Genomic DNA, 26747 nt, shown 5'->3' on the forward strand with positions numbered 1-26747 from the left:
CCTAGGCACGTTGCTTCAGTATTCATTAGTAAATCTGCTTATATGTAAACTTTACAATTATTCTCGCATAAGAAGCGTGATTATTCATGCGGATCGTTTTCGACAGTGAACAGAATAAATTCAGGTATATTTCTCAGTAAATTGACCAGAATTAGTGTACCGAAGAAATAATTTTGCTGAACTCTTAAAAACCAGGCTACACTGATCACCTGTTTCAAGAATAGGGGTCTTAACCCGGCCTACCATATCTAACTATACGGAAACATTAGTCTTAGACATGAACTGCCAGTTATCATCGTGCCGGAGAAAGCGAGCTTCGTAAAATAGATTGCTCGTGTACATGCACTTCGTCACTTTTGCGTCATGTGTATGCCCAAGTTCAACGCATTTCGGCGTCACACAAAGCACCTCGCAGTGCTTGAGTTGCACTCAATGTCATGCGATGCTCGATTACACTTAAACTGCCAGTTGAGGTACGCTGAAACAACTGGGTGATTTCCTGGGTTATTACCCAGGAAATTAGATAAATTACAGTATTTACTTCGAACAAATAAACCACCATAATAAGCTTTTGAACATTTAATAATTATAAATATGTGGGAGGGTAGTATGTTTATTGAACCTGAAGAAGGGGCTTCGTGGCAGTGTACAGTTCTTTTTAATAGGTGTGTCTCAGGTTAGAACTCTTCCACTGCAGTGAACAGGAGGTTACATGACGCATAATATTGTCGCGGTACAACGCGTACGATTAGCGGCGATGGCGTATAGGTTAGAGCAACCACCTCGCACGCAAAAGGTCCATGGCTAAAATCCCACTGCCGCGCAGTTCCCAACCGTGTACGACAAAAAAAAAACACGTTGTGATGGAACTGCATTAAGAGACCTGGGGTGCGGCCTCACCGGTGACCCCCGTCGGTAACGCACTCCCTCAGCAGAGAAGGATTGGCCACCCTGGTGCAGCATGTGGCCACTACCTCTCACATGCATACGTCCAGTAACTCACGGCCCTCAGTCCCCAGCAGCTGCGGAGCAACTGACTACGGTGGTGGTCAAATCTGCAACGCAGCAGGGGCTGCAAAGAATCTTTCTACCCGGAGAGGCCACCATTGGAACCTGAGCTTGGCAACGTTTAAAGCTAGAACCTTATCCATTGAGGCAAGTCTCCGTGTACTATTCGGGGACCTACATGGTGTTAAAAGGGATATAATAGGGCTCAGTGAGATTAGGAGGATAGATGAAAATGGAATGACAGAAACTGATACGCAAGAAGCCAATCAATGAGCTAGCACTGGGAGGGAAATTACAGGAATTCAGATTGTCGCTTCAAAACAGAAACTTGGCTCTTATTGAAAAAATAACCTTAGCGTAGATACAATGAACAGAGAAGACACTGGCAAGCTTTCCCAGGAAACGAAGAATCTCAATAAGAAGCGTCAAGGCATGAAAGTCTCACATACAACAGACAAAATAGAAATGACAGAGCTTTCGATGTTGATTATTAAGCATAAGTTAACCAATGTAAGAAGGTATAACAGGGTGAAAATCGAACACGCCCTGAAAAACGGAGGAAGCGTCAAAGCAGTGAAGAGGAAACTTGGGATAGGCGAAAATTAGATGTATGCACTAAGGGACAAAGAATGAAAAATAACTAACAATATGGATAAAATAGTTAAAATAGGGGAGGAGTTTTACAGAGATCTGTACATTGGCCGGGAAAACCATGACCTTAATTCTATAAGTACTAGCAGTAACACAGATGAAACCACACCAGTAATGAAAGAAGTCAGAAAATCTGTGGAGAGTATGCAAAGAGACAAAGGTGCTGGTGATGATCAGCTGTAATCACATATGCTTAAAAATGGAGGACAGATTGTCCTAAAAAAACTAGCCACCCTGTTTTTGACATGTCTCTTGACAGGAAGAGTACCAGAGTCTTGGAAGAATGCTAACACCATCTTAATACATAAAAAAGGAGATGACAGACTTGAAGAATCACAGGCCAATCAGCTTGCGCTCCGTAGTATACAAGCTTACAAAGGTAATTGCTAGTAGAGTTAAGAAAAAATTTGAATTCAATTAACCAAAGGAACAAGCAGCATTTAGAACAGGCTACTGAAATATCGACCACATTTACACTATCAATCACTTATAATAAAGAATCATACATAAACATCCTGGAAGAGTTCTGCAGGGATCAACTGCTACCATAGCGCTGCATAAAATCCCACGGAATGCCAATCAATAAGGGTGCAAGGCAGGGGGATACAACCTCCTCAAAGCTACTTACCGCTTGCTTACAGGACGTTTTCAGAGGTTTAGAATGGGACGAGTTAAGGAGAAGAGTTAATGAAGAGTACCTTAGTAACTGGTGCTTCGTCGATAACGTTGCATTCCTAAGAAACTCAGGGCACGAATTGCAACTCATGATTTAGGAGTTAGGCAAGGAGAGCAGAAGGGTGGGTCTCAAAATTAATCTACAGAAAACGAAAGTAATGTACAACAACCTCGGAAGAGAACAGCGCTTCGAAATAGGTAATAGTGCACTTCAAGTTGTAAAAGACTATGTCTTCTTAGGGCAGGTAATAACCACGAAGCTGAACCACGAGATTGAACTAACTAGAAGAATAAGAATAGGATGAAGCACATTTGGCAACCACTGTGAAATTTTGACAGGTAGATTGCTACTATTCCTCAATGGGAAATTATATAAGCGCTGTATCTTGCTCGTACTTCGCCACGGAGCAGAAACCAGGAGACTTGCAGAGAGGGGCCGATGACTTAGATTGAGGGCGACACAGCAAGCAATGGAAAGAAAATGGTAGGTGTAACCTTAACATACAAGAAGAGAGCAAAGTGGATTAGAGAACAAACGGGGGTTAAGGATACCATAGTTTCAATCAAGAAGAGGAAATGGATATGGGCCGCGCTTGTAGCGTGTAGACAGGCTATCCGCTGATCCGTAAGGTTAACCAATTGGATTCCCAGACAAGGCAAGCGGGTTAGCTGGAGACGGAAGTTTAGGTAAGCGAATGAGATTAAGAAGTTAGCGGGTATAAATTGAGAGAAGCAAGCACAAGAGCGAGTTAACTGCGGAACATGGGAGAGGCCTTTGTCCTGCAGTGGACGTAGTCAAGCTGTTGATGATGATGATGAAACAACTGAAACATCTTTCGCATTGTACCCACAGTTCGTCTTGATGAGCTTCCAACTTTTCTGAAGCGAGGTTGAATTGACAGAAAAAGCCTGCCAGGTGCTTGATTTTCAAGAAACCGCGCCCCAAGACCGACAAAACAGGAGGCCCTTCGCTTGAGGACAGCTCTCTTTGCAATACCCATTTAACCCTTTGATGCCCAAGATTTTGTTTAAATGCACAACATGAAGAAAACTCTGGCATGCATAAAGAAAGGTCACAATATGCCAATTACGTTGTCAGAAAAAATTTATGTTTATTTATAGGTGAGGAATGAGGTGTTGCTCCTGAGCAACATTGGGCACTTGAGGCACTACTTCACGTGGAATGCCTTGAAGCAGTTGCGTCTTGGAAGGAGGCACAAGTGCATGTTGCACTTAGCGCAGTACAGAAACGTGTAGCCTAATTTGCAGAACTTGCATCGGTTCTTTTTTTCGCCGTACTGTTGCCAGTGGTTCATGCCATCGTACCTCACGTCCACTGTGGGCCTCGGTGTCACCGGAGAATGGATCAAGTGTTTGGCAGGCACGATTCCAGCTTCAGCAGCCATACCTGACCTTCTTTTCAAAGGATTTGACTTCAGATGTGCGCGGCCGTGTGGCGGGATGTTCCCGGAACAGCTTCACTAGGGTTGCTTGGCACTCCTCCGTCGTCGTCTTCTCGCGGATGTTGATCGCGAAGATTTATCACAACTTCGAGCGGACAGGAATCAATCAATTTTTTATCATCTCTAGTTTCATATTCGGGATCATCTGGGTCGCTGTCAAAATCAACATCGGATAATTAATTCACCATCCGGAAGAAAGATTAGCTCCTGTATTTCTTCATCTGTCAGCCATTACTTTTCTTTTGACATCGCCATCTATACATGAAAGACAAAAGAATATTGTCCAATAACTGTCACTTATCGTATTTCGTAGAAATAAGATTATGTTATTGCCTGGTTTTGCGTTCACTCAAGCAAAGAAATGCAACAAGCGTCCAACCCTATATCAGCTTGCACCTCCGCAAATGCCCGACGTTGCTCGTGAGCAACAGCGTTTTTGGAGGGAAGATTTCTAACGCGTAAAATGCGGCCACACCATTCAGTCTGTTTATAAGTGTTCTACAACGCCTTATGCGCAATTTTGAGTACAACATAGCTCGCGGTAGCGTCCCATTCCGCTGTAGTAGGATAAATTTACTCACGTGTGCGGAGCTTGCGTAGCGAACGCTCGAACAAAGTACTAGAAAAAGGCGATGCTGCCATCTGTGTGTATTTCTTTGAAGCTTAGGACGCTTGGTAGACTTTGTCTTTTTCCACAGATGGCGCTAGCAGTATCACACAACAGCATGCTTTTGCGGAAAAAATTACTTTTTGGTGTTGTTGCCCCAGAGCAACAGTGGGCATAAAAGGGTTAAGGCCGGAGCTTCTATGGGGGCGCTGGTGGCGTTGTGTTTCGCACCGTCGCGTGGACAGAGTCTGACGTCTATGGGCGGGACGCCGTCGCGGCAGGCTTACCGCTAGTGGCACGTCGGCGGCATTGCGATGGGTAGCGAAGCCCATCGCGTTCACAAATGGCGATGTCAACGTTGACGAGGTGTGAGCCAGGGAAGCCGGACGCAAGCGTCGGCCATGGAAGACCTGTGAAACCAACGAGGTTTGAGACAAGAACGTCGACCGCGCTGGAGAATACAGACGGCGCGCGAGTAATACGGACGTTACACGAGCAAAGAAAGCCGAGCGCAGGTGTTCTCAACGCGTCTCGCCTCTCGTGTTTTCGCGTTTCAAACAAACGTTTACACGAGTAAACGCTACACCGAGTTTTGCTTCAACGAGTTGTTTCAGCACCCGCATCGACACCTGTTTCAACAGATTCAACGCCGTGCGCACCGCTTCTGCTTCGCATTATATCAGGGTTCCTTTTGGGGAGATGGTCCACAGTTTTTAAGTTCGAATGCGCTTTGTAAGCGACCCAGAATCCACCGTCCGCGGTGCTCTTCCCCTCTCCTCTAGCAATGGCACTTGGAGCGAAGAGGAGCGTCTGTAGCAACGGCGCAGTGACGGCACACACCACGTGATTGCGCGTGCCCACGTCGCCACGACTTGCTCGAGATCGGCAAGTAGTCTTAGGTATGAAGCCAACGCAGGCATCAACCTCGACTGCGATACCACTAACAACGAATACAACGCAATCGAAATCGAGCGTTGCACGCGTCGTTGAAGATGTCGAGCCAGTTGAAGACAAGGCAGCGCGGCGAAGGGCCCTTGATGCCGAGCGCAAGCGGGCGAAGCGGGCCGCGTACATAAACATCAATATAGTGCGAATTCACTCTCACATATACGCGTAAACTCACCAAGATTTTCCGAGAGGGTCTAATGGTTTCTGGGAATCGCAATGTGATCACACGGGGAAGTTTACGTTAACTCACTGGCGAATGCCAACGGATTTTAACTTTACGCCCCCTCATAGCATCACCCCGTGCATTCTCAATTAACCACGTTCACTCTCGGGGAAATGCTTGGGAGTTTTTTTGCTGTTTGGCTGCGCAATTTGTGGTGATGCATGAAATCCCTCAAGTACACCCGTTATTCTCTAAATAGCCTTCTCGTATTTCTGACAGTGATTCCAAAAGTTGATTTTAAATTCGAAGCATTTCTTAGCGAACTTCGGCGACTTTGACCGTATCTATCTATCTATCTATCTATCTATCTATCTATCTATCTATCTATCTATCTATCTATCTATCTATCTATCTATCTATCTATCTATCTATCTATCTATCTATCTATCTATCTATCTATCTATCTATCTATTTATCTATCTATCTATCTATCTATCTATCTATCTATCTATCTTGTGATGAAGAAGATGGAAACATGCGAAAGCACATTGTCATCGCTGGGCTCGCTCAGCTGTTTGTTACCTGGCTACGTTTTGCCTGCTGTTGCTGCTAGCTTCCGGGTCACCGTGAACCTCAATAAACCCCCGTAACAAGTGATGGAGCTGCTTGGTCGTGCCAACCTGGAACTTCGCAGCCGGAAACTCAAGCCAGCCTCTGCAATGCCGGATGGAGCACAGAATCAACCGCAGCAACAACCTGTTCTCGTGGCGCCCACATTGGTCTGCCCTGGCCCATCGTGTCTACGCGACCCACCAATCTTCAGCGGTACAGAAGAGGAGGATGTTAAAGACTGGCTCGCCGAATACGAACGGGTAAGCCTGATCGACCGCTGGGATGACGCTGCGAAGCTCAGCTACGTGTCGTTTTGTTCGAGTGGCGACGCCAGCATGTGACATCGAAACCCACAACGCGACTTCCCGGCGTGGGCTGCTTTCAAAACGCACGTGGCGGAAGTGTTCGGGCACACTGCTGTTCGCAAGCTTCTAGCCGAGCAACGGTTGCGTGGCCGTGCGCAGCAGAATGGTGAAACATTCACCAGCTAAATCGAAGACGTTGTCGACATGCGTAACCGCGTTGATGTCGCAATGGCCGATACCAATAAAATCAGGTATTTTTTTTAAAAGGATTGAAGACGACGCCTTTCAGATGCTGCTGGCAAAGGACCCGTCCACAGTGTCTGAACTTGTCAGTCTTTGCCAAAGTTCTGATGAGCTGCGCAAACAACGCACAGCCACACGCCGCTGTCATCCACAGGCGACTTCAATGTCGGGATTGGCTGTTGCTCTTGACAACTCATCGCTGCTGCTACAGATTAAGGATTTCGTTCGTGAAGAGGTCCCCCGCTAGCTTTCGCTGATGCCTGCTTGTTCACGACCAGTCGAATTTCCTGTTGGCGCCCCCTCTCCAAAACATCATCAGGGACCAGGTCGCCGAAGAGGTCTCGCATTCACTCCATCATGATCCGACTGCTGCTCCCCTGACATACGCCGCAGTCGCTTCCAGGCATATGATGCAAGGTTACAGCCCTCGTAGTCCGCCTATTCGTTCACCAGTATCGCCGCCCGCCCACCCAGTCGTACAGTACGCACGAGCCGACGACCCTAGCACACGCCAGACAACCGTCCCATTTGTTTTATTGTGGCGTAGTTGGACATGTGGCCCGTTACTGTCGCTTTCGTGCACCACCTAACTCTAACAGTGTGCGTCCACTATGGGCCACGTATGCGCCACGTCAACCCCATCGCAGTTATTTAGACGACTACGAATTTGATCCTACCACGCGGACCCTACCCTCCTCTTCCCGCTCGCCTTCTTTTTGCCGCTGCTCCCTTTCCCCCATGCACCGACGGCGGTGCCATGTGCGCCAGGAAAACTAAGTGGCGCAGTTCAGGAGGCGAGAATTGCGGTTCCGGCGAAATGCACAAGAGCTCGAATTGCTCCCAAAAACGTTATTGAAGTAGCTATAGAAGGAACACGGACGCTAGCCCTTGTCGGCACCAGCGCTGCCCTTTCAGCGATTGATGCCCGCATTCTCCGCCATATCGGAAAAGCTACGACGCCTGTTTCTTGCCTATCCCTTCGTACAGCCAACGCGCAGCACGTCGAGCCATCCGGTGCCTGCACAGCCCGTGTCATCATCCAGGATGTTCTTGATGTGGTCGAATTCATTGTGCTGCCATCTTGTTCTCACGACATCATATTGGGGTGGGAGTTCCTCTTTACACATTGCGACATCATCAATTGCGCCCTCGCTGAACTCGAGTGGTTCCCATTTTCGACAGATGCCATCGATGACAAGGACACACGTCGCAAAATTACAGTTTGTGACGACACTATTGTGCCTGCCCAGTCTACTGTTCTTGTCTCCAACTCTTGCGACACTGAAGACGGCGGCTCAGTGCTTTTCGCCCCGTCTGCACTTCTACTTCGCCGCCGATCACTGCCATTACCATTTGCCGTTCTCGAGTTCCATTCAGGCGCCTCTGCGATGTACATCACCAATCCATCGCCCGACCCTATCACTTTGCGACGCCGGGAAACCCTCAGCAAAGCCGAGCCGCTGGCGTCATCTTCGATATTCAAGACCATGGACGACCCCACTTATATGGCCACCCTCGAGACATCAACTCATCGGCCACTACCGCGATCATTCACACCAGCTATATAGCCAGCGACCTTACGACGACACACCAAGTCTAACTTCTTCGCTTGCTCGATGATTTCTCTTCATCTTTTGATTTCCAAGCAAGAGCACTCGGCCTCAGAACGACTGTTTCGCATACTATCGACACTGAAAGCCTCGCGCCCATTTGTCAGCGTCCTTACCGAGCATCGGCGAGTGAGAGGCGCATTATCGATGATCAGGTGAATCACATGCTTAAACGCGGTGCCATTCAACCTTCCAACACTCCTTGGGCATTACCTGTCGTCCTTGTTCGAAAGAAAGATTGCACAATATGATTTTGCGTCGATTATCGCCGCTTAACAAGATTACCTGCAAGGATGTGTACCCGTTGCCCACGGATTGATGACGCACTAGACTGCTTGCAACGAGCAGACTTCATTTCTTCCTTGCATTTCCGCTCGGGCTACTCGCAAGTGTCCATGGCTGAGACTGACCGCTCGAAAACTGCGTTTGTAACACCAGAAGAATTATACGAATTCACTGTAATGCCATTCGGTCTTTGTAACGTGCCCGCCACCTTTGAACGCATGATGAACGTCATCTTACCCAGCTTGAAGTGACACACTTGCTTCTGCTATTTGGATGATGCTGTCGTCTTTGCACCAGATTTTCCAACCCTTCTACAACGGTTGCATCAAGTTTTGACCTGTGTTCAAAATGCCGGTTTCCAGCCTAACTTGGAAAAGTGCTTATTCACCGCTAGAAAACTAACTATACTAGGCCACGCCGTCTTTAAAGAAGGCGTTCTTCCCGATCCTGCTAAACTTCGAGCCGTATCCGAGTTTCCGATGCCTACTAATCTGAAAGCACTGCGCACCTTCATTGGCCTATGCTCATATTTTCGGTACTTCGTTCGTAATTTTGCTACTGTCATCACACCTCTCAAAGCACTCCTCCAAGGCGACAACGAACTATCTACCTGGTCAGAAGCTTTTGACGATGCGTTTACGACACTTCGACGCCTGCTTACGTCTCCACCAATTTTGCGTCACTTCGCTCCGAGCTCACGCACAGAAATTCATACTGATGCTAGTGGTGTCGGCCTTGGTGCTGTGCTCGCACTGCGACGATGCCAACGCCGAATACGTGGTTGCATATGCCAGTCGTGCACTCACAAAACCTAAGACCAATTACACGGTAATAAAAAAAGAGTGACTGGCCATCATAGGGGCTCTACAGAATTTTCGCCCGTATCTTTACGGTTGTCCTCTTGACATCGTAACAGACCACCACGCTCTGTGTTGGTGTTCAAACCTCAAGAACCCGTCAGGTCGCCTTGCTTGGTGGGCCCTCCGACTCCAGGAATACGACATCCGGGTCGTATATCGTTCTGTCCAACAACACTCTGATGCTGATGCCCTGTCAGGCTTCCCACCTCATTTCAGACGCCAGCGCATCTAGTCACAATCAAAATATCTTGCCACTCGACATTTTGGGCATGGCATCAGAGCAACAAAATGACCCTTGGATCGCCATAATTCTAAACTGTTTGTCAAGTCCCCTGACCACCCCTGCTCCACGAGCGCTACGCCGTCAAGTGCAGCATTACGCTATCCGCGATGGTCTTTTATACCACCATAACTACCACATCGATGGCCGCACATGATTATTGGTCGTGCCCCGCCATCTTCGTCGCGATTTCTGCTCCGCTTTCCACAATGACCCTCAGCGTGGCCACGGTGGCGTCTTCAAGATGTACACGCGCCTTCGTCTACGCTATTATTGGCGCGGAATGTGATGCTTCGTGTACAAAAACGTCCGCTCATGCCTCGCCTGCCAATGACGCGAACCAGTCTCGCACCTCTCCACAGCACCTCTCCACCCGCTTTGCGGCCTAGCCCACCCATTTTATCACGTCAGCATTGACTTGTACGGGCCTCTCCCATGCACTGGCGCTGAAAACCGCTGGATTGTCGTCGCCGTGGATCACTTGACAAGATACGCTGAAACCGCTGCATTACCTTCCGCAACAGCCAAGGACGTTTCCTCGTTTATTCTACGCAGCTTTGTTTTCCGCCATGGCGCCCATCGTGAACTGCTCAGTGATCGCGGCCGCGTATTTCTCTCAGACATGTTGCAATCACACTTATCCGAATGCAGAAATATTCACCGCACCATTACCGCATATCACCCGCAGACAAAAAGATAATTGGAACGATTTAACCGAACTCTGTGTGACATGTTGTCCGTGTACGTTGCGTCAGACCACTGCCATTGGGATCTTGTTTTTCCGTTTGTCACATTCGCCTACAACTCCGCCTCCCAAGCCACCACCGGATTTTCACCATTCTTCTTGCTATACAGCCGTAAACACACCAGCACCATTGATACAATTCTGCCATAACATCCAGACGTTGACGACCATCAGCCTGTGTCTGCGATAGCTCACCACGCCGAAAAATGTCGACAACTGGCCCGTTCTTTCACCTACGACCAACAGTGTCGCCAAAAACAGCGTCAAGACTCCGACATTCCTCCTCACCATTTCACCGTCGACTCTCTCGTGCGGCTTTGGGTCCCACCACTTCCAGCTCCCGGCCTTTTGTCTTATGCTTCTTCCGAAGTATCATGAAGCCTACCGCGTGGTTGCGCAGACCTCTCCTGTTAATTATGTGGTTATCTATCTATCTATCTATCTATCTATCTATCTATCTATCTATCTATCTATCTATCTATCTATCTATATATTGCCACCAGCACGTAGTGCGTTGACAGCAAGAGCGGCTCTCATTTTGAAGGAAAAAAGAAGATCGCGTGGTTTCTTCTCTGCTCGAGAGCCAGCCACGACTGACGCATCGTCCTAGTGCTAGCTACCTGGTGGTTTAATAAATCCCCCAGTACTTGTGACTCATCGTGACAAACTGTTGGAGGTGCTGGGTAGTCTCACGGATGCTGCAGACTCCCCCAGGAAGCCGCGATACGAGTCCAGTGCCAGTCAATACTCCCGTACATCGGACCAGCCGCCGAATCAGGGGATCGCCTCCGGAAGCCGACGATACTGCTTCCACCACGTCGACAAGTATGACCAGCGCTTCGGTGCAAACCTCGGCAACCGGCACGGGAAGCACGACGTCGAACCGCTTTACGTTGGAAAACCCACGCCCACCGGCGACGTTCCATGGCTCGGAGCACGAGGACGTTGAGGACTGGTTGGCGGATTTCGAGCGCGTAGCCACCTTGAATCAGTGGGACGACCCGGCGAAACTGGGTCGTGTCTTCTTCTATCTCGAAGACGGGGCACGTACGTGGTATCAAAACCGAGAGGAACAGCTGACGACGTGGCCCGAATTCTCTCGTAGACTTCTGCAGACCTATGCCAGTGCTGATCGCCATGAACGAGCTGAACGAGCTATTGTGGCCCGCGTCCAGCTGCCAAACGAAACTGTGACCACGTTCGTCGAAGACATGACGCGCCTCTTCCGACGGGCAGATTCAAGAATGACGGAGGACAAGAAGTTGCGTCACTTGATGCGCGGACCAGCTTTTTGCCGGCCTCGTGCGAAGTCCTCCGAAGACAGTCGCGGAGTTCTTGTCTGCAGCAGCGATCCAACCAATACGACAGGCAAGTGAGTGGCATGTCTACTGCCGACATTTTCACTGCCACTAGAACCAACAACGACTGTCTACGTGAACTCATCCGTGATATAGTACGTGAAGAGTTACTAAAGGCTGGTGTAACACCTCATCCTACAGTTAACTCTACTGCAACTGTAATCAAGGATGAGCTGCACCAGGCCCTCCAGGACACGGCGGTATTCAGCCCTCCTGCTGAATACCGCCGTGAGACAACCTACGCGGTAGCCCTGAAACGCCCTGCTGCATCGCCGCCATTATTCGTCCATCCTGTTCCTGCTGTTCCACTACAGTCAGCGCAGCACATACCGTACTACGAAGGCACGTACACGCCACCACCGTTGGCCTTTGTCCCTGGTGTTTCTGTCGCCAATTGTTCAGTGCAACCAGTTCAGTACATCGACGATCAGTGCACGTCTCCTCGAAAGTCTGATGTTTGGCGCACACCTGATCACCGGCCTCTGTTCTTTCACTGTGCAGAAGCTGATCACTTGTACCGCCAGTGCCCATATCGCCGTCTTGGGCTTCGCGGCTTGTCTGCGTACTCACCGCCACCCCGTTACGGCCAGAGACCGCGCGACATCCAAAACTACCTCTCCCAGCAGAACGCACCACCATCTGCCGGGCGCCAGTCGCACTCGCCATCACCGAGGCGATTTTCATCAACGCCCCAGCGGTATTCTACCACACGGTTTCCCAGCCCCCACCGGGAAAACTAGCCCAAGCGACCTCTGGGGGCGGGGTCGCTGAACGTCGAAGCGCTGAAGACCTCCTATTGACGCAGAACTGTACAGAAACCGGTCCGACATCACATACTGCTGCAAAGGATGGCCGACTTTCACTCGACATAGCAGTGGCAATTGATGGTTGTGCAGTCAATGCGTTAGTGGACACCGGCGCCGACTATTCCATACTGAGCGGGAAACTGACTGCGCCGCTGAAGAAAGTCATCACGCCGTGGCATAACTCGCAGATTCGGACAGCTGGTGGCCACGTCGTTACTCCACTAGGTGCCTGCACAACTATAGTACAGATTCAAGGGTACACATTCGTAGCAAGCTGCCTTGTTCTACGCGAACGTTCCCGTCACGTCATTCTGGAAGTTGACTTTCTACAAGAAAAAGGAGCTATCATTGATCTGCAAGAGCGCCGCGTCACGTTCTCAGCCCAGCGAGCAATCAACGTGCAGGATGGTGGAAGGCGTGTCGACGTACTCCGTATTTCTGAACAGAGTGTGACGCTTCCTCCACGAACAAGTGTTCTAGTCGACGTAACATGCTGTGGTTTGGGCGATGGCGATGTGGTGGCTGAGACAAATTTAGAACACCTCCAGCAGCAAGGCATTTGGGTAGCTAGAAGTGTATTACACCTTCTTGATGGCCGATCTGAATTGCTCGTAACTAACTTTAGCAACGAGCATCGACATCTTTTCCGTGGCACTTCGATAGCGTTTGCCCACGAAGTAGCAAACGTCATCAACTGTCTCACGTCGGAAATAGTGGATACCGCCGACACGTCAATGAGTAATATTGACATCAATCCTGATCTGTCCACCGTTGACCAGACTGCGCTACGAGCGCTCTTGTTCGAGTTCATGTCTTGCTTAGCAACTTGCTCAAAGATCCGCCAGACGTCCATCACTCAACACAGGATCATCACGTACGAGGACGCACGTCCGATACACCAGAACCCCTACCGCGTGTCGGCCAAAGAACGTGAAGCGATACGTACGCAAGTCACCGAGATGCTTGACAATGGCGTTATTGAACCATCTAACAGCCCGTGGTCATCTCCAGTCGTACTTGTCAAAAAGAAGGGCGGGTCGCTACGCTTCTGCGTCGACTGCCGGAAGCTTAACAACGTGACGAAAAAAATGTGTATCCGCTGCCACGTATCGACCATTCGCTGGATAGACTTCGTCGTGCCCATTATTTCACTTCTCTCGATCTCAAAAGCGGGTATTGGCAAATCGAGGTAGATCAGCGAGACCGTGAGAAAACAGCCTTTGTGACTCCAGACGGCCTATACCAATTTCGAGTGCTCCCTTTTGGCTTGTGTTCAGCACCGGCAACTTTCCAGCGAATGATGGACACTCCTCACAGGGCTCAAGTGGCAGACTTGTCTTGTCTACCTTGATGATGTGGTGGTCTTCTCTACCACGTTCGAGCAGCACCTTCACCGCCTGCGTAGTGTGCTGGAGGCTATTCGATTGGCGGACCTCACACTAAAGCCACAGAAGTGCCACTTCGGCTATAAAGAACTAAAATTTCTTGGACATGTAGTTAGCGCCGAAGGAATCCATCCCGATCCGCACAAGCTTGCTGCTGTTGCCGAATTACCAGCTCCTGTCAATAAGAAAGCCGTCCGGCGCTTCCTTGGTTTGTGCGCCTACTATCGCCGATTCATTCATGGCTTTTCACAGATAGCAGAACCTCTAACTCGTCTCAAAAGGGACGACACGCCGTTTGTCTGGGAAAACGAGCAACAAGCAGCTTATGATGAGCTGCGACAGCGCATGCAATCAGCGCCCGTTCTCGCTCATTTCGACGATGATGCTGACACGGAGGTCCATACCGACGCTAGTAACATTGGGCTTGGTGCAGTGCTCGTTCAGCGTCAAGAGGACATCGAAAGAGTGATAGCCTACGCCAGCCACTCTCTATCCCGTGCCGGGGCGAATTATTCCACTACGGAGAAAGAGTGCCTCGCAGTCCTGTGGGCAATCACCAAGTTCCGCCCGTACCTTTATGGTCGTCCCTTCAAGATAGTGACGAACCATCACGCGCTCTGTTGGTTGGCAAGCCTGCGCGACCCTTCAGGTCGGCTAGCACGGTGGAGCTTGCGGCTGCAGGAATTTGATGTCACCATCGTCCGTAAGTCCAGCCATAAGCATGAAGACGCTGACACACTGTCACGCGCACCCCTTCATGTCGTCAGTCAGGAAGCAGAGGAAGACGAAGGCTTTCTGGGCGCCGTTAGTGCATCAGACTTGAGCAAACGACAGCGAGATGATGCAGAGATTCGTCCAATCATTGATCATTTAGAGGGCCAGGGTGCAATCATACCACGTCATTTATCCCGCTCGTTGACGTCGTTCTGCCTGCGAGACGGTGTGCCGTACAAGAAGAACGCTCGTTCGAACAATCGTGCTTACCTCCTGGTGGTTCCTCGAGACATGCGAGACGACGTCCTCTTCGCTTGCCATGACGAACCCACATCCGGTCATCTGGGCTACTCAAGAACACTTGCCAGAGTGAGCGAGAGGTACTATTGGCTAGGACTTCCAGCAAGCGTAAAAAGTACGTTAAGAGCTGTCGGGAATGTCAGCGCCGAAAGCAACCATCTGTTAAGCCAGCTGGTTTGCTTCAGCCCATTGAAGCACCCTGCACGCCGTTCGACCAAGTCGGCATGGACATTCTCGGGCCATTTCCTATGTCTGCGGACAGCAACAAACGGGTGATCGTCGCGACCGACTATTTGACACGCTACGCTGAAACCCAGGCGATCCCACGAGCCACGGCTTCTGAGGTAGCACAATTTTTCATGCGCCACATCGTGTTACGACACGGTGCTCCTTCCAGTATAATAACGGACAGAAGGACGGCATTCACGGCACAGCTTACGGACGAAGTTTTCAAACTGCGCAACACCAGACACCGAGGGACAACTGCGTACCACCCGCAAGCTAACGTACTTACCGAACGACTGAATAAGACCCTCGCAGACATGATCTCAATGTACATCGACGTACAGCTCAAAACATGGGACCGGATCTTACCTTACGTGACCTTCGCGTTTAATACCGCCGTGCAAGAGACCACGCGATTCACGCCATTTCGGCTTCTCACCGGCCGCGAAGTGAAGACCATGCTAGACTCACTGCTACCGTGTCAGGACGAAGACGAATTGGTAACAGACGCCGAAGAATTCGCAGAGCGTGCTGAGGAAGCTCAGCAGCTCGCGCGACTGCACATCGGCCAGCAACAGCAGGCAGACGCACGACGCTATAATACCCGCCACAGAGAAGTGTTTTACAGCCCCGGAGATCAAGTTTGGGTGTGGATGCTCGTCCGCCACCGTGGCCTTAGTGAAAAGTTGCTGATCCGGTACTTTGGCCCATATAAAGTGTTACGCCGCGTCAGTGACGTGAACTACGAAGTGGTTCCGGACTCAACACCCCATGCACGGAGCAGGACACGGCTGAGGCCGGACGTCGTTCATGTGTTGCGCATGAAACCACTTACTGCGCGTTGTTCGTAACTTTTCCTGTACCGTACAGTGTTCTTTGTGTTTTTTGTTTATTTTGTGAACTTGCTTTCTCGTTCATTGACGTTTCCTATATTGGCACGCTCTTCAATTTTTACTTTCACTTTATCCGAATTTCCAATTTTTTTTCACGTGCCTATGTGTAGCATCGTGGTGCTGCTATGTACTTTCCTTTCCTCTTTTTGGTACTTGTTTTTTTCTTTTTGGAAGGGGGGATAATGCCACCAGCACGTAGTGGGTTGACAGCAAGAGCGGCTCTCAATTTGGAGGAAAAAAAATTGCCCACAGCTTCCCTCGGGGGAACACTGAGGAGGATGCGGAGCGACTTGCTCACCAATTTTCGTTTGATGTGAACGTCGATGGCCGCGTCGTCGGGGATGTTGCGAGGCAAGCACCTAACGACAGTGGGAACTTGGATGGGAACGTTCACGATCTGGCCCTTGATTCCGTACTGTCCGTTGCCGTGAGTCAAGCGTCGTATACTCATGAACGGGAGTCGAGGAGCAATGAGTCGTTCTTCAACCGCGTTCAACTCGGGTAGATGTTCGGGTCGGGGCGGGTAGCGGTAGCCGTAACTCACGCTAGCCGAGGGAACTCGACCGGCAATCAACGACTGCTTGCACGTAGCACACACGACGTAGTCGGCATAGTCGGTGCCCTTTCCAAACGTATTGCAAAGAACCGACAACGCTTTGGAGTTGTTCTGAATGTTGCCGATCCGAGTTAAGCTGTTATCGAACCAAAGACGATCACACACCTTGCAGGTGTGGCCGAAGCTTTGGTCGAGGAAGTCGCGCTTGAAGCGAGCGTTGGCGTGGCATACTGCTTGGCGCGCCACGCCGCTACCTCGGCGCGCTTGCGCTCGCGGGCAGCATCGGGATCGGCCTCTCGTCGCCGACGCTTGCACTCGGCTTCCCGTTTTCGAAAATCCGGGTCCTCTTGTCGACGCTTACGTTCCAAAGCGGCCGAATCCGGTGCTGCTGCTCGACGCTCACGTCTCTCAGCGGCTTCACGTTCTCTAAGTTGAGAATCTTCCGCTCGACGCCGACGTTTACGTTCGGCGTCGCGAGCTCTTCTCCACGCTGCCTTGTCTTCGGACGACGACTTGGTTGCGGTTCCGCCAACACTTTGGCCGGCGCTGGTCGAAGGGACGTCGATCATTGCGACCTCGGACGTCGACGCGCCGTACAAACCAACCGACGAGCGGCAACTGAGCGAGCGAGCACCGACTTTGAGTATATATACAGCGCGACGGCGCATGCACTGTCAGCTGTCGAATGTTCGAGAAGGGGGAGAAGCGCAACGGCGCATGCGCGCGCGTCAGCTGCCGATGTTCTCGAAGCGCGACGGCGCATGCGCGCGCGTCAGCTGCCGATGTTCTCGAAGCGTGACGGCGCATGCGCGCTACATTATACTGCTAGCGAATGTTCGTGAAGAGGAGAAGCGCACGCGGTGTGTAGAGGAGGAAGGGTGCACAGATGGTGGAGGAGTGAAGCGCGCGCGGTGTGTAGAGGAGGAAGGGATGCACAGATGGTGGAAGAAGGAGGAGGAAGCTTGCGGACGGCGCCGCACTACAAGCCTCGAGTATTAGATGCTCCGCATCTAAAAAGAAGATCGCGTGGTTTCTTCTCTGCTCGAGAGCCAGCCACGACTGACGCATCGTCCTAGTGCTAGCTACCTGGTGGTTTAATAAATCCCCCAGTACTTGTGACTCATCGTGACACTATCTATCTATCTATCTATCTATCTATCTATCTATCTATCTATCTATCTATCTATCTATCTATCTATCTATCTACCTATCTATCTATCTATCCGCCTACGACTTTTAGCTCTTCTGGCCGTTTAAATAATGGTGTCGGTACCAAATTTCGTATGGCAGAACATGACTGTATGAAGAACATATTTGAATAGTCGTAACAAGAAAATCAATATAGGTATGTGACGAATGTCATGATTTACATTTTATGGTCCTGCAGCTCTTTCGGTGGTTTTGTTCACATGACATGTTGCGAAACTGGTATGGTAAGACATGATTGCATGGCGAACACAAGTGAGTGACTTTAACATTAAAATCATGACATGCTTATCTTCTAACAACATGACTACATGCCACGCTAATGATGCGCTCGTGGCCGTTTCGCTAGCGTCACGTATACCAAACTTGGTATTACGGTACGTGATTGGAAGACGAAGGTATGCGACTTGTGCAAACAAGATAATCATGAGATGCGTGTCATGTAACAGCATGACTACATTCTACGCTATTGATGCGCTCGTGGTCGTTGCGCTCGCTTCACATGCACCAAACTCGGTATTATGCGATGTGAACTAGCGACATTGGTACGTCGTTTTACATCCAAACATGATAATCACGACAGGCGTGTCATGTAACAACATGAGTACAAGCCACATTCATGATGCGCTTACGGCCGTTTCGCTAGCTTACATACGTCTTATTTGGTATTACGTGACGCCAATGGATGACGAAAGCATGTGATTGGTGCAAAAATGATAATCATGAGATGCGTGTCATGTGAGAACATGACAACATGCCACAGTGAAGGTGCCAATACATTTAGACGTGACCCGGTGTGCGTGATCGCCAGAGTTCATTTCGTCGCATCACGCCGGCGTTGCCACGCCAGGCGCCAGTCCTGCCATATACTCACCGGTGCACGCCGCGCTGCGTTGCTGTGACGCATCCGCGTTTCAGCGTGTCTAGCATCCCTCCATCACCGGAAGAGAGAAACGCAGCGCATCGGCGTGAAATGCAGCATGTCGCACTTCGCGCCGGTTGCCGTCAGGCCGCGCCGACAGACGCTGGTCGCGCCTGGCGTCAGACTGTAGATTGCTCGCGTTTCGCTAACGTAGCGTGGCAGTGCGCGCCGTGCACGCCCGTCAACGCTACATTGGAGTATAATGGGCCTTTCATAATGCGCTCGCGGCCGTTCTGCGAGCTCAACATATACCAAATTGGGTGTTACGTAACGTCAATTGATGTCCAATTATATGACTGGTGCAAACATGATAATCTTGACACGCGTGTCATGTCAGAACATGACAACATACCACGCTCATAGTGTGCTCGCGGCCGTTCCGCTAACTCCACATTTACTAAATTTGGTATCGCGTGACGTGAATAGATGACGAAGGTAAACGACGCATCTAAACATGATAATCGTCACACGAAAGGCATGTACGACACAATTTACCTCCACCTCGTAACGTTGTGCTGATTTTAAAGTGACAAAAATATTTCTCATTCGTGCTTCGCATATCGTTGATCCCCACTGTACGTGGGATCTGTTCATTTTTTTATCTTTGCGCATACTTCTGACATATCCTCGATACGCGACCAGTTATTATTGCACCAAGTGTGTACTTGCCTTACTTTGTTCGTCATCTCAATCGCAATTCAACACGGCTTTGGTCGGTATAGGTAAATTTACTCAAAATGAATTTCTTGACTACTCATTTCTTGCTTTCTACAATTCACACGCAGTCAAGTTAATCATCTGCACAGTTGGCAAGACAGCCACCTCTGCACACATGTACCCGAATGACTACTGCGACTACCTCTTCTACACCGACGTGTACCCAGAAGGTGGCCGAATTTACGAAAAAGACGGCAGTTACCCCAGCTGGCTCCTTTTTCAGCGGATGGCTGCTAGACGCCCCAATATAGAGTTTGGGCTCTCGTTTGCCTTTGAGTAAGTAACAGATATTGGCTTTTTACTACCCGGAAAAAAGTATAAGAATGCACTTTTTCAACAAAAAAAAAGATTCTGGAGCTCATGTTAACCCTGTGAATAAATAAAAACAAAGCTATACTTAACAGTTTCATTCAAGTAGTGAATTGCTTCAAAGTGCATTGGAAATGATTATGCTGTAATGAACTCAATATCAGGAAAGAAATGCCAGAGTATCCTCTGGTCTCGGGTGTATTGCGAAAACACAGTACCAGGATATCACTATGAACATGCGAGGCCTATTCTATGTTTACTGAAAAGAATGCCAGTCTATTGGTCTGCTTTAGGCCTGCGTAATAATTATTTTTGTGTGTTGAAAAATACCGCAATATTTCTTTTGAAAGATCACCACACTGTGTGCAAGTTTCTCAATATTTCGACATGCACGAACGAAAACAGTCACTGTATTGTGAGATATGCAAAAGTTTGATTTGGGACGCTAACAAAATAAATTGATACTCTAAAACAAAATATCACTTAAGTTACAATACAGCGAAGTATATATTGCAAAAAATAAATTATGGTATATTTGGCGTTGCTGCAAATAATGGTAGCGTCTTATCTGATCAGACATATTTCAGTCGCTAATCGTTCAAGCAAATGAATGCTCGTTCCAGTTAACCGTAATATTGGAGTTATGATGTTAATTTATAACATTATCCATCCCTCTTGAATTCATGCTTGTCTAGGTGCGTTGAATTCGTTGATGGCCTCTGCGTTCCTCTAACTAACCACCTAGTATCGTATTTGCAAAATCATGGTCGGTCACGGTCAATTTTTTTCCGTCACATCAGCAAAATATCGCATTGCTCTGCAACACATTCTGATGGCTTCGTAGCTCGCCATGATACTCTTATCATGCTCCATTCCCTCGGACGCTGCCAGGCGTTTTGCTATTTTTTTGTGAGTTAACTTCTCATACTAGCCTCATGTCTCATTAGCATTACTATCATGCAGCGACTCTAAATTTTGACTTTTCAAGATTGCGGTCAATTGTTTTTTATGATTTCGAAAGTTTACTTATTGCGCTACAGCTCATTGTAATTCCTTTATGAATTTACTTTCTCAGAAAAAGCTTCCTTCTTAACATTCTTAACTCACATTCTTATAAAATGTCTGTTTAAAGGGCCGCTCGCCAGGCCCCATACCGAAATTTAGTTAGACTGTGGAAGTTGTTGGGTGTGCATTGAGGAACATTTTGACACAAAAATTTTTCGAATTGGTTTATCACGAGCGGAGAAAGCAGGTTTTTTGAAGCAGTGGGAAATGAGGATGAGAGGAGGTGAGCTCGAAACCCTTGCCGCTCCTCCACGTAGCCTTCGCAAGCCAAATTTCTTCCCCACCCTCTAAGGCACCCGACGAAGAGGTCACGTGCGCGTGACGTGCCCAAACAAGCCGAACCCCCGAGCATGCGATGATGATGATGAAAACATTTATTATAAAAGAGAGAGGTACGGGGCCAAAGCATGACCCTGCTACATGGTCGGCGTCCTTAGTCCGGGACACCGCATGACGAGGCCCCTACTCGCGCCCGTCTCACCAGAGCCCGTTGAGACTCTAGTGATGAGCTGTCGAGGAGGGCAGTCTCCCATGCCTCTCGGGAAGGGGTAGGGGAAGGGGGTAGGTGGGGATTTTTCGTACATGCCCATACCATGTGGAAGATATCACACGTCTCCCCACAGTGTGGGCACCGCCCATCTGTGTTCGCATCGAAATGCTTCAGGATTGCAGGACAGAGTAGAGTACCTGTCTGCAGGCGCCTTAGAGTTCGCTCTTCCGCCTTACTCAGCCCCTTTGCAGGAGCCGGGTAAAGGCGGTGAGTGTCACGATAATAGGTGAGAATTTCTTTGAACCGCAGCAGCGGTGTATTGGCCTCCGAGTCATAAGAGCCAAGGTGAGGAGCCCGGTGGGTAAGCGCTCGGGCGGCCGCGTCAGCGGCCTCATTACCTCGTAGGCCCTGATGGCCAGGAGCCCATACGATGCGTTTCGGGGCTGGATCAGCGAGAGCCCGTTTTAGAATTTGGCTGGCTAGGGGGGATATCTCTCCTACCAAGTAATGAGTAAATGCTTTCCTGGAGTCCGTGATGATAACTTTCGAGTTGGGGTCCGCAGCAGCAAGCGCTATCGCGACTTCCTCAGCGCGCTCTGGATTTTGTGCTCGGAACGAGAGCCCATTGACATGCTTTTCCCGGTGAACTACAGAGGCCGTGTAAAATCCCGTGGGCGAAGGCCCTGCTATATCTACGTAGAATACACCAGGTCGGGAGCCGTGTTGCTTCTCAAGCGTCCGAGCCCGCGCCTGTCTTCTGCTTTCGTGCGTGTGCTTATCCATGTTACTGGGGAGTGGAGCGACCGAGAGCATATGCCGCCACAGTTCCGGAATACGCTCCGCCTCCTCTGCAGTGCAAGTGTGCTGTATATGTAAGCGGTTTAGCAGGCGGCGCCCGGGAGCCGTCTGCACGAGCCGCGTATATTGATTCATAAGGTGGGCCTCCCGCAACTCCTGGTAGGAGTTGAGCACACCTAACGCCCTCAGTTTGGCGTTGGAAGTGGCCACCGGGAGATCCAGAGCTCCTTTAGTAGCCTTACGAATGATGGCATCTATTCTTTCGTCTTCTTGCTTGTTAGTGCGAAGGTATGGGACGGCGTAGAGGATTCGGCTAGTCACGAAGGCATGCGCGAGCCGAAGCGCGTCTCTGCCCCGCAGACCACCCCGCTTGTTGGAAACGCGGTGGATCATGCGCCCTACCTGTTCGCCTATTCTCTTGAGTTTCGCTATAGTGGAGTCTGGTCTGAGTCTGTGGTGAATGAACAGGCCCAGAATTCGGAGCTCCTCCACCTCTCTGATGGGAACCCCAGACAGGGAGATGTGTATGGCTGACTTATCTCTTGGATTCGCTCTAACGTGAAGAAGCTCTGATTTGTTTGGAGCACATTGGAGTCCACAATCGTTGGCATACGCCTCGACTATGGATGCGGCCTGCTGAAGGCGTTCCTGCATTTCACCAAGGCTCCCTTCAGTGGTCCAGATTGTAATATCGTCGGCATATACTGCGTGTTGTGTGCCTTCCACCCTGGCCAATTCGCTTGGAAGGCGCATCATAGCAATGTTGAAAAGGAGTGGTGATAACACTGCTCCCTGTGGGGTACCCCGTGTTCCCATAATGTACGGGCCATATTCCTCGTCCTCGATCCGAAGAAGTGCCTGGCGTTTAGAGAGAAAATCTCTGACATATGCAAAGGCCTTAGCCCCGCAATCAGTGGAGCTCAAGTTAGCCAAGATGCTGCTGTGTTTAACATTGTCGAAAGCCCCCTTCAGATCAAGGGCGAGGATGGCTTTATCATTGTGTTGCATACTTATGGGCTGTATGACGGCCCTATGGAGCTGGAGAAGGACGTCCTGTGCAGACATGTGTGGGCGAAACCCAAACATGGTGTCTGCAAAGAAGCCCTTGCCCTCAAGGTATGGGAAGAGGCGATCCCGTACCATCGTCTCCATAAGCTTGCCCGCGCACGAAGTCAGTGATATGGGCCTCAGATTTTCCGTATTCACGGCCTTGCCTGCTTTGGGGATAAAAGTCACAAGTGACGTTTTCCATTCGGAAGGGAGCGCACGGCCGTCCCAGATCTCGTTCATGTATTCCAATAAATGGAGGTAGGCTGTGTCAGGGAGGTTTGCCAACAGCTTTACTGTTATGCGGTCCAGCCCCGGAGCCGTACCCCTGCGCATTTTAGCTAAAGCCGCTTTAAGGTCATGCAACTCAAAACGGGCATCGAGTTGGTGGTTAGGCTTACCAGAGTACGTGTACGCCGGCCCAGGCGGGTCCTCTGTACGACAGAGATACCTATCGCACAGAGCATCCGCAAGCTGTGCCGGAGTGCCTTGGTACCCTTGCAGAGCTCGCCGGAGCTGCTTCTGCGCCTCCCCTCTCGTTTGAGAGGGGTCTATGAGACTGCGAAAGAGACGCCATGTCCCCTTCGAGCTCATCTGACGAGCTGCGGCGTCGCAGCGGGCTATCCAATTTGAATCTGAGAGTTGGGCAGCATACGCTGCAGCTTGTTCCGTGAGTTGGGCTATGCGGATACGTAATTTGCGATTAGTCTTCTGCTTTTTCCAACGTTTTGTTATGCTTCGGCGCGCCTCCCACAAGTGTAGGAGGTGATTGTCAACTGCGGGGGTTTCTTCGTTGGTTTGGAGGGTAGTAGTAGGTCTTTTCTGAATGTTGTTTACGTGTTGAGCCCATTCTGCATAGCCTCCAGAAAATAGTACGGGAGGGATAGTCTGATTGCGAAATTGGGTCCAATCGGTCAACTTGGCTTGACCGCATTTTTTATGAGCTGACTTTTCCAGGAGTGTGACCCGGAGAAGGCAGTGATCACTGCCTAGAGAATCGCCCAAGTTCTCCCAGGTAGCATCCTTAGCGTTTTTTACGAGAGAGAGGTCCGGACATGTGTCACGGGTTACCGAGTTCCCCACTCGAGTGGGGTACGCCGGATCCGTGAGCAGCGTGAGGCGAAGGGTGGAGATAAGCTCCGCCAGCTTACGTCCTCTGGCTTTCTCGTAGTGATAGCCCCAGTGAAGGCTGGGAGCATTGAAGTCTCCCACGATCACTAAGGGGTCCTTGTCTGCCAACTTGATCGCCCGGAGGAAGATTTCGCTAAAAGTTACGCGGGGCTTATGCGGGGGGCTGTATATATTTAGGATGTGTATTGACTGGTCGCGACGTCTGAGAGGCAGTACTCTGACCATTGTGTATTCTTGTTCAGTACTTAAGTTTAAATCGACCTGAATCGCGGTATATGCCTTGTTCACCAGGATGCATGACGAGGGCCCCCCCTGGAAAGTGCTATAGCCAGAGAATTTAACGTCCAAACCGGGCTCCTGCAAAGCAAGCAAGGCGGGCATGTTTCCGAGGGACTGCAAGTAGAGCTGGAGGTGGGACTGTTTTTTCCAGGCTCTAAAACATCTGCAGTTCCATTGTATAATCTCAAATTTTTGTAGATATTTAGCTTGTTTATTAGATCGGCTAGCCATCTTTTAGTATTTATTTACGGTGCAGAGGACCGGTCCGGACCTGGAGCCGGCCCCGAAAAGCCTTCTTCTGCTGCCTGACGGGAGGCCGGCTTGCGCTTAACCTGCGGGGAGTCGGTCTGAGTGGTGTTTTTAATTTGGGCGATAACCCAGGGCTGCATGGCTTTAAGGACTGAGTTAGAGACCTGCGCCACAATTTCGGGAAGTGCTTGCGTTAAGGCTGCCGTGAACATGTCCTGAAAGGACTCGCGGACTGCCGACATAATTTGAGTGGGGAGGGCTGCCACGCTCGCCTCTAATTGCTCGGTTTTATGCTCTAGGGACTCGATGCGACCGATGGATCCGGTAATGGAAGCTGGTCCAACTACCGTGTCCGCGTCCTGCCGCGAGACGCTAGTGAGGCGGGATGTGACGGAAGAGCCGTCATCCCTGTCCTCTGCCTCGGCTTCCTGCACTGGCTCGGATGACCCAACCTGCTTCGCTTCTAATTCCTGAATTTTGCGCGCAAGAATTTGGTTCTGGCGCCTGAGCTCCCCTATCTGCTGCTGTAGGGCGGTTTCGGTAGGGGAGGGAGAAGAGGAAGGTCCAGAGACTGCCCCACCCCAACAGCTCACCTGTGCTTGGACGGGTGTCAAGGGTGGGAAGTCCTTGACCAAGGCAGGAGGCTCCGTCGGGGTCCCTGGCTTTACATTGGTGGAGTGCCCGGTGTCGGTCTTCTTGAGTTTTGGCTTATTCGACTTGGCAGCTGGTGCTTTCTTGGGGCCAGCCTTGGGAGTCGGAGCCTGTTTGTTCCCCCCGTTCCCCCCCGTTGTCCTCGGCTTGGATCCGCGTGGGGATCCCGACTTGACCGGCTGCCGGAACCGCCCAGCACAACCGGGAGCTCCAGTCTTGTGGCCACCACCGCAGAGGAGGCAGCTCGGAATGCACTGGTGTTCCGTAGGGCCGTCAGGAGTAGCAGCAGGTACCTGAACGCCGCAGCTTGTGCAGCGGCCGGGCTGCGGGCGCGGGCAAGTATCTGCTCGATGGCCCACTGTGCCACAAAGTGGGCATGCAGGCACTGTCTTCTTATACAAGCGAACAGGGAGCCGCTCGCAGTTGTATAACACCGTCCGTGGCACCTTGGTCCCCGCGAAGGTGATCACCGCAACCGGGGTGTCCCCAAGCTTGCGCACAGACACTATATTTGGCTCAGCACTGAGCTTGCTTTTCACAGTTTCGGACGTTTCGTCTTGAGAGACATGCACGATGCCCCGACAGAACTCACCGGAGAGTTTGGGATGTCCCCGGAATGTTAGCTGGCGGCCCCCGACTGGCAGCTTAATGTCCCGGAGGAGTCTCTCGGCGGCGTCCACTGATTTGAGCGTGCACACAAGTACATTCTGATCCCAGAGGGGCCACACCGCAAGTCCCACACTTGCGTCGGCTCCGAGGATGCTGCGGACTGCAGCGCCGGCTTCTCCAGGACCAAACGTGGCCTTGAGGTCGAGCGTCTCACGCGGTTTCAGCACCACTATGACGTCGTCTTCTTCGATGCGCGGCGTGTTCTTCGGCCGCCACTGGAGTTGCTTGGCGCGCTGCGAGGTGACGCTCGGCGCGTTCTTGCCCTGTGCTTGCTGAGGGCGAGACGCTGCTTGTTGTTTGGCTGCAGGAGCCCTGGCGTCTCTCGACGCCACTGCTGTGTTCTTCCTTCCGCGCCAGACGCAGACCATATCCTGGAGGTACTCTTCCTCGGTTGGTAGAGGTGTCTCGGTTTGAGCGGTATCCATCTGTATTATCTGTAGGGACTCCGGATCGTAGCCGGTGATTTGATTTGGAGACGCCATTACCGGGGAAACCCCGGGCAGGGCCAGCGCGGCCCTTACT

At 50.6% G+C, this 26747-nt stretch overlaps 1 protein-coding gene across 1 annotated transcript in view; it reads left to right on the plus strand.

Moving 5' to 3' along the window:
- Nucleotides 1-19817, plus strand: part of LOC142768326 (uncharacterized) — a 33506-nt gene extending 13689 nt beyond the window's left edge. Inside the window, exon 4 of the mRNA XM_075870295.1 lies at nucleotides 19606-19817. Coding sequence (XP_075726410.1) covers nucleotides 19606-19817 — 212 coding nt within the window. The remainder of the gene's footprint in view (nucleotides 1-19605) is intronic.
- Nucleotides 19818-26747: the final 6930 nt, after the last annotated feature.

This window comes from Rhipicephalus microplus, chromosome 8 (assembly GCF_043290135.1).
Source record: "Rhipicephalus microplus isolate Deutch F79 chromosome 8, USDA_Rmic, whole genome shotgun sequence".
Taxonomy (NCBI): domain Eukaryota; kingdom Metazoa; phylum Arthropoda; class Arachnida; order Ixodida; family Ixodidae; genus Rhipicephalus; species Rhipicephalus microplus.